Genomic DNA, 8,978 nt, shown 5'->3' with positions numbered 1-8,978 from the left:
AATTTGTTAATAGAAATCATCATATTATATGCTTTGTAGATAGCATGCAGTACTGTTAACCACAGAAACCCTCGCCGCAGCTGCAGACTAAATAAATTTCCTTTTCTGCCTGGATTTCTTCTAAAATATTCCCTAAAAATTTTCAGATTTATTTCCTATTTAAATAATATTAATTTTAATGAGTACGACCTAGGTTTGCTGATTCAAGGAAGGTGTTGAGGTGTGTTTTTATTGAAATTGTGATAGCTTAGTAGGAGGTAAACAAAATACTCCCGCCACAGCAAACCTGCAGACTAGTAAATTTCCATTTGCCTGATTGGATGTACACTAAAATGTCTCCAATATCACATTCATTCCCTATTTATATAGCTTTAGTTTAACTGAGTACTTAGGTTTACTGCTACAGGGAGGGTAAAAAGGGGGTTTTTTTTTGTAAAATGTAATAGTATGAAATGAATGGAAATTTGATAAAAAAAAGGCTCATAAACAAGAAAACTACAACAGTTTAAAAATTTCTCCATAAAAATAACATGGACATTTTAAATCTACAGTTTTTTTTTATTTTCTCCGTAGCCATTAGGCGCATAATATCGCTTCGATATACTAAATAAATAGTTTTTTTTAAACTCTACAAAATGGCTTGGAAAGAAGTTGCTAAATTCTATGTTTTAGGGTAAAAAATGTTAAAATCCAATAACCCCATAAAACCACCCATAAACCCCCGTTTCTATATCCTATTATGCTGATTCGCGAATCCCTTAGAATAAACGTAGGTTTACACATTTGCTTCTAGTAAAAGGTAAAAGTAAAAGCATATCCTTCAAACCGTATTAATAATGATTACCTTTTACTTCCGAGCAAATCCTTCTGCTCGGAAGTAAATGGTTCTTTAGGAACATCACATGTTACACGTCTGATCCTGTCTATTTTTGTCTACTGATATCCCTTGAAGGCTTAGCTGTGCCAACTCCGTGTAATGGTTTTGCATCCGGCTTTGAATTTAACCATAACAAACTAAATTATAAAATCTAGTGGGCAGGAATTTTACCCCGGAATTTTACCCCCAGAATCTTAACCCCTTTCTAGACATAGAATTTGGTTGATGACAATAGTTAGTCGGGTACAAGTACATAATAAATTTGTTTATAGAAATCATCATATTATACCATAGATTATACATATTTTCCAAAATGTTGCTTTGTAGATAGCATGCAGTACTGTATAACCACAGGTACCCTCGCCGCAGCTGCAGACTAAACAAATTTCCTTTTACCTGGCTGGATTTCTTCTAAAATATTCCCTGAAAATTGTCAGATTTATTTCCTATTTAAATAATATTAATTTTAATGAGTAACTAGGTTTGCTGATTCAAGGAAGGTATTGAGGTGTGTTTTTATTGAAATATTGATAGCTTAGTAGGAGGTAACAAATATACTCCCGCCACAGCAAACCTGCAGACTAAGTAAATGTCCATTTGCCTGATTGGATGTTACCTAAAATGTCTCCAATATCACATTCATTCCCTATTTAAATAGCTTTAGTTTAACTGAGTACTTAGGTTTACTGCTACAGGGAGGGTAAAAAGGTGTTTTTTTTTTGTTGTAAAATGTAATAGTTTAGTATGAAATGAATGCAAATTTGATCAAAAAATACTCATAAACAAGAAAGTTACAACAGTTTAAAAATTTCTCCATAAAAATAACATGGAAATTTTAAATTTACAATTTGTTTGAATTTTCTCCGTAGCCATTAGGTGCATAATATAGCTTCGATCTACAAAATGGCTTGGAAAGAAGTTGCTAAATTCTATCTTTTTAGGGTAAAAAATGTTAAAATCCAATTTTTACCCCATAAAACCGCCCATAAACCCCTGTTTCCATATCATATTATGCTGATTTGCGAATCCCTTAGAATAAACGTAGGTTTATACGTTTGCACCAAATTTAATCAAAATCGGATCACTTTTGATTGAGTTGTTGTGCTAACGGGCACACATATATATGAATTTGAATGGAGGAGGTTTTTGGCCTCTGGGGACCTGAAAACGGAAAAGTAAATGGGTCATGGGTCTAGGTCTTACCACGAGACCTACGGAATAGCTTTTTCCCTATTTAGGAAATTCGCTAAAATTTAGCCCCACACTGTAAAACCACCACACACCTTTTACTTAAACGTATAATCTGCTACTGTTCAGATGCATCATTTTTGAAGGATTTACTTCAAAGATAAATTAAATGGTCAGTTTTATTAATAACCATTTACTCAAGTCATGAGCAAAACCTCAAATTTCTATAGATTACCTTTTACTTCTAAAGCAAAAGGTTTTGCTTTAGTTTTTATTAATACAGATTAAAGGATTTGCTCGAATTTTCGCAAGTAAAAGGTTTACCTCATCTCTATTAATACGGCTCATTGAGCCGTATTAATAAAAAGAAGGATATGCTCAAAAGGAAAAGGTATGAAGCAAAAGCATTTGCTTCTAGTAAAAGGTAAAAGTAAAAGCATATCCTTCAAACCGTATTAATAATGATTACCTTTTACTTCCAAGCAAATCCTTCTGTTCGGAAGTAAATGGTTCTTTAGGAACATAACATGTTACACGTCTGATCCTGTCTATTTTTGTCTACTGATACCCCTCGAAGGCTGTGCCAACTCCGTGTAATGGTTTTGCATCCGGCTTTGAATTTAATCATCACAAACTAACTTATAAAATCTAGAGTGTGTGGGCCGGAATTTTACCCCGGATTTTACCCCCAGAATCTTAATCCCTTTCTAGACATAGAATTTGGTTGATGATAATAGTTAGTCGGGTACATAAATTTGTTTATAGAAATCATTATATATGCTTTGTAGATAGCATATATAGTCAATGATAGCATGCAGTACTGTATAACCACAGGAACCCTTGCCGCAGCTGCTGACGAAATAAATTTCCTTTTACCTGGCTGGATTTCTTCTAAAATATTCCCTGAAAATTGTCAGATTTATTTCCTATTTAAATTATATTAGCCTAATTTTAATGAGTACCTTGGTTTGCTGATTCAAGGAAGGTATTGAGGTGTGTTTTTATTGAAATGTTGATAGCTTAGTATAGGAGGTAAACAAAATACTCCCGCCACAGCAAACCTGCAGACAAAGTAAATTTCCATTTGCCTGATTGGATGTACACTAAAATGTCTCCAATATCACATCCATTCCCTATTTAAAAAGCTTTAGTTTAACTGAGTACTTAGGTTTACTGCTACAGGGAGGGTAAAAAGGTGTTTTTTTTGCAAAATGAAATAGTTTAGTATGAAATGAATGCAAATTTGATCAAAAAATGCTCATAAACAAGAAAACTACAACAGTTTAAAAATTTCTCCATAAATATAACATGGAAATTTTAAATTTACAATTTTTTTGAATTTTCTCCGTAGCCATTAGGCGTATAACGTTGCTTCGATATACTAAATTAATAGTTTTTATAAACTCTACAAAATGGCTTGGAAAGAAGTTGCTAAATTCTATGTTTTTAGGGTAAAAAATGTTAAAATCCAATTACCCCATAAAACCGCCCATAAACCCCCGTTTCCATATCCTATTATGCTGATTTGCGAATCCCTTAGAATAAACGTAGGTTTACACGTTTGCACCAAATTTAATCAAAATCGGATCACCTTTGCTCGAGTTATCGTGCTAACGGGCACATATATATATGAATTTGAACGGAGGAGGTTTTTGGCCTCTGGGGACCTGAAAACGGAAAAGTAAATGGGTCATGGGTCTAGGTCTTACCATGAGACCTACGGAATAGCTTTTTCCCTATTTAGGAAATTTGCTAAAATTTAGCACCACACTGTAAAACCACCACACACCTTTTACTTAAACGTATAATCTGCTACTGTTCAGATGCATCATTTTTGAAGGATTTACTTCAAAGATAAATTAAATGGTCAGTTTTATTAATAACCATTTACTCAAGTCATGAGCAAAACCTCAAATTTCTATAGATTACCTTTTACTTCTAAAGCAAAAGGTTTTGCTTGAGTTTTTATTAATACAGATAGAAGGATTTCCTCGAATTTTCGCAAGTAAAAGGTTTACCTCTTCTTTATTAATACGGCTCAATGTGAACGCGTGTTTTTGCTGATTGGCGCTCGGACAACCACTGTTTCGCCTGGCATCTGACGGTCAACAACAAAGCTTTTATTGACTCCTGCCGACTCTTAAGTCTCCAAAACCCACTAATAAATGTGCTAATTCTAACCTCTTGCATACCACCACAAAGACCATTGGCTGATTATGATCACTTTTGCAAAGGTGTTGATCAGATCTTGATCTTATCACCCGGCCCAACTTCTCCATGTGTCTCCTCCTTTGGTGACTTCAACCTGCTGCATGGGGACTGGACTGCTGATATAATTATGCCATCCTCCTTTAGAAGACTGACAGACTTGGCAAATCTCCATTCTCTTTATCGAGTAAACAATGTGCCTAACTTCAAGGGAGAGTCACTCTTGATCTTATCTTTTTCTCCGTGTGTCACCCTGTATGTGTGTAAAAAGGACACCCCCAATTATGATAGTACGCCACTGCAAACCACATTTTTGCCTTGTAATTCACAAATATTGGTATAATTATCAGGATAGTACTGCAGATAGTATAGTATAAATAATAAATAACTTGGTATGAAATAAATAAATTTAGAGATATAGCCTCTGGATTGTTACTGAACATAGTTAAATCTAAGGCTTACCATACGATCCAATTTATTTTTAAGTTGAGTTGAGACCTAGGTTTCTATGTCAAAACGTTATCGTCAGTCCTTTCTCCTTTGCCTCATAGGCAAGCTAAACCTTTTTGTTCTCCATCTCTTATTTGAGATATTGTCAATTTGGTATCATTTGTACATTAAACACATATAAATATTTACAAGGACATAAATGAAAACAACTTAGATACATTATGGCCATGATCTTCTTAACATCCCAACTCCTAAGTTGTTTTCATTTACCGGTATGTCCTTGTAAAAATGTATATGTGTTTAATGTTTTTACAAATTACCTTTTTCATTACGATTTGAAGGTATGCTAGATCATAAGCTCCAAAATTACTTCTCAATCATAAAAATCTGTTTAATAGGAAGGTTTGAAAAGGGATGTAACATGGAAAACCCTTATTGAAGTATATAAAATTATTTTAAAAGGGCAAATAATGTAAAACACAATATTTATTCATGTTTATTTTCATTTTTGTTATTAGATTAATACAACCAAACTAAAAACAACAGGAAAAATTTACATTAGAAACCAGCAATAGGAGAAATTTATTATCCAGCCAGACTTTGCATAAAAATCAATATATAAATTATCTGTTTAGTTTATCAACAAAATAAGTGGGCTATATAAAATAAAACTCCTTAAAACGTTCTTAATCTTTAAAAATATAAAATCCCAAAAAAGCATATAAAAAATAATAAAGTTTTTTTTTCTAGGCAAAATAAAAGTCTTTTATGTCATTTGTATAAAAATAATAACCTTTTAATACATAAAGAGAAAAACAAAGGCTATTTTAAGTATACATATGAAATATTAAATCCGGGTCCAAAAGTACATTTCTAAAATTGTTGGAAGGCAATCCTTAAGGCATTTAAAGGCTGTTTTATTAAGTCTACAAAATGTTTGCTTGTACTTGTGGAAGACACTTTACTGAATTATTTCTGTGGGAAGCTCAAATCTTTCTATTCTGCTTCATAGCAAACTAGTTAACACAATTGTAAAGTTAGTTCATTTAAGTAAAAAACTATAAGTACATACATTAACATTTGCAATAATACAAAGAGAATAAATAAAATCTCACATCAAAAGCAACATGAATAATGACATAAAAATCTCTAAAAGCAGGCGTAAAGGTTATTAAAGGCCATTATGTACATCTAACACTAAAATGACTGAGGCAGGCTTTAACAAAGCCTTTATAAATAGCAAGTCTGTTACATATCTTAACATAATCTTAAATAAATACATCTAAATTAATAATAATAACAATTAATCAACTATGCTTAAAAATATGTTACAGTGTTATGTACAAATTAATTGACTTATAATTACTGAAACATCATTAGGATGCATAGCACATTATTTGCAATTTATTCTCCAGTTGTTACTAATGTTTAACATTTTTTTACTGTGCTGGACATTCTAAATACAATTTTTCGCAACTGTACAATACGATTCTTAATTTTGCTGTTAAAATAAAAATTGTATTTAGTAATAAAATGTGAAATTGTAATTTATAATGCTTAACCTTTTATAGGAGATAGGCCTAAATTGGTAGTTTTACCAAGTAACTACAAAATGTGCATATTTTGTTTCACACATGTTTCTCACATAAGGAGTGAAAAGTGTTGCTACTCACTATGTTATCTAAGAAAGAGAAACTAGACATCTACACCTCCGTGGATCAAATGGATGTAAAATAATTTTATGAAACATTTCTTAAACTCCAGGAATTTTACGTTGGTGAACTTTTAAAGCTACAGAATCAGTCAACAAATTATTTCCCCTACTTTTTATGACATAGAAAACAATGTAGAAACTTGTCACATGTTTAAAGGAGATGAAAAAATGTTCCACAAAATCAATTGACAGAAGGTGTGTTCTACTATATGTTCTAATTTAAGATGAACACAGGTTACTTAGAAGCAATGGCACTAGGAGATCACTTTCCAGCGTAAGTCGGGTTCTTGAAGGTCGAAGTGGCTTGCTTGTAGATTGGATTCTCACCCTGCAAAGTTGCGGTAAATTATTATGTCCGATTAAATTGCTTGAATAAATTAGCAATAACAAAATTTGTATTGGCACAAAACGTTATGATACAAGTGTCGGCGCTTCATAAAAAATAACTTTTAAACAGTTAGGCCTAATAGTTGGTTCATAGTTTATTTTGATTACGGCTTTTTAAGTCCCATGGGTCATCTCATTTTGAAAATAGATTTTTTTGTTAGGAATTTTTCCACTAGACCCATCTAATGGTTTTCTTTTTACCTTCTTCAAATCCATGTCCATGTTTATTAGTCTTAAAAGCTTCTTAAATTTAAGTATTATAACAATCATCTCATTAAAAATAAAGAAATTGACGTCGAATTGGACGTATGGGGCTATATACCACACTCAGCACTAATTTGAATGGCAACTGCTGTATGCCACCGGAAAATAAATATGTCATAAATAATTAATAATAAAAACTAAAACAATATTTTGATTTAACTTACCGTATCCCATTTTGCCATGGACCTCTCTTTCTCAAACTTGGCGAACTCCCTCCGGTCATGAATGGTGGTAACCAACTTCCACAGCAGCAGTAGTGCCAATCCAATCAACACTATTGCCCCGATCACTCCCAGTACAATACCTGCAAGTGGCAACACTGATTATGAGGCTGCATTGCTACAAACAGGCATGCTTAACAGAAAACAGAGCAGTACTTTACCGCAAGCGTTTAATGTTTATCAAGAGGAAATCCTGGAATTACTCTCCTATCCAGAGTTTCGATATTCTTTTAATAATATAAACAAGAAAGTTGTGTTTAATAAGTTACATTCAATAAAAAAGGTTATGAGTTTTAAACGCAAGCCAAGTTGATTAGGAATTATTTTGAAAAGGGATAAGAGTTCAAAGAGCTTACCCGAGAAAATAGAGGAAAGATAAAATATAATGAAACAATACTGATGATTTAAGACAAAAATCTTTTTTCATATTTAATATACTCTCTGAAGAAATTCCTGTACTAGGACGACATATCAGGGTTATGTTTTGTGTTTTTTTTTTATATTTGTGTATTAAGTCCCTGAAATAGATTTGTCTCAGGTAAGTTAGCTTTACTCTCTCCCTTTTCAAAATAAAAAAATATAACTTTGTAAATGTCATAGCAATAAACCTATCTCTACCAAAAGGTCATTATTATATAGATAGGTTGTAACAAAAAAGGTTGAGACTGTTTGTATAAAAATAAAATTCCCATTGGCAATGCAAAACCCTAAAAAGAAGTTTTTTTTTTATATTTCACAAATATATATGAATGAAGTTACAAGTTAACAAATTGAGAGGGGTGGAAATGGCAAATCACAGAAAGTTCCAGATATAGGTAAGCAAAAAAATGCCCACACCAGGAAATTGATTCACTAACACTTTTAAGTGGAAATATAACAATAAATATTACATTGGTAATAGACATCTAACATAATATCAAATTCAAATACCAACAAAAGAAATGAACCTCGCACATCTTTCAGTTTCCTTGGTGAAGTCATTAAAAATGTCCTAAGGCAATCTGCTAGCTCGTTAACAACTTTCTTCTCCAGGTTAATTAAGAGGATTGTGTTAGAAATCTATTGGAATTGAGAAACAATTTTAAGGGAACTTTATGTTGATAAATTTGTTAATCTGTAATCTAGTAATAGTTTCTAGAAATCAACATTTATTTTGTTGGTAAAAATATACTCATTTTCAAAAATATAATTTTTGTGTCTAAAATTTTGAAAATAATTTAAAGAGTTAAAGCAAAGACTAATCAACACAAGTAGCTTCCTCATCCCATTGCAAATTTTGAAGCTCGTTTTTCGTGTCTAGTTCATGTACGGTGACACTGGGCGCTAGTGTCGACAAAATTTTGTTTCTATTATTTTAGGGTTAATTTCTTTATTTGTGCTTTCCTGTTGGACTAGGGGACGAGTTATTGTGTTTGTTATTTGTTGGGGACGAGTTAGTTTAGCCTATGATTAATTTGTATTATTTGGTTAAACGAGGTTTTAAATTACTTAAATAACAAGAAAAAATCGTAAACAAAACACGACCTCTACAGTACACCATACAGAACTAACAATAAAATTGTCTTCAGCTGTTCCATAAGGATGAGAAATCTACTAAGGGAATATGTTTTATCTATGGTTAAAGTGATACACATGCTTCCAATGTAATTAAGTTGAAAAACTATTCAAT

At 32.1% G+C, this 8,978-nt stretch overlaps 1 protein-coding gene across 2 annotated transcripts in view; it reads right to left on the bottom strand.

The window, feature by feature from the left end:
• Nucleotides 1-5,229: 5,229 nt before the first annotated feature.
• LOC129002209 (integrin beta-PS-like) overlaps nt 5,230-8,978 on the bottom strand; it is a 49,385-nt gene continuing 45,636 nt past the window's right edge. For both annotated transcript variants that reach the window (XM_054429854.1, XM_054429853.1), the window contains exons 17-18: nt 7,253-7,392; nt 5,230-6,765 (exon numbers count right to left, since the gene is read on the bottom strand). In XM_054429854.1, the coding sequence (XP_054285829.1) occupies nt 6,700-6,765; nt 7,253-7,392 (206 nt within the window). In that variant the 3' untranslated portion in view covers nt 5,230-6,699. The remainder of the gene's footprint in view (nt 6,766-7,252; nt 7,393-8,978) is intronic.

This window comes from Macrosteles quadrilineatus, unplaced genomic scaffold, assembly GCF_028750875.1.
Source record: "Macrosteles quadrilineatus isolate MER2022 unplaced genomic scaffold, UCM_ALF_1.0 Scaffold_9__3_contigs__length_116548681, whole genome shotgun sequence".
Lineage (NCBI taxonomy): Eukaryota > Metazoa > Arthropoda > Insecta > Hemiptera > Cicadellidae > Macrosteles > Macrosteles quadrilineatus.
The sequence above is the reverse complement of the archived record's forward strand: the minus strand, read 5'-3'. Positions and strand labels throughout refer to the sequence as shown.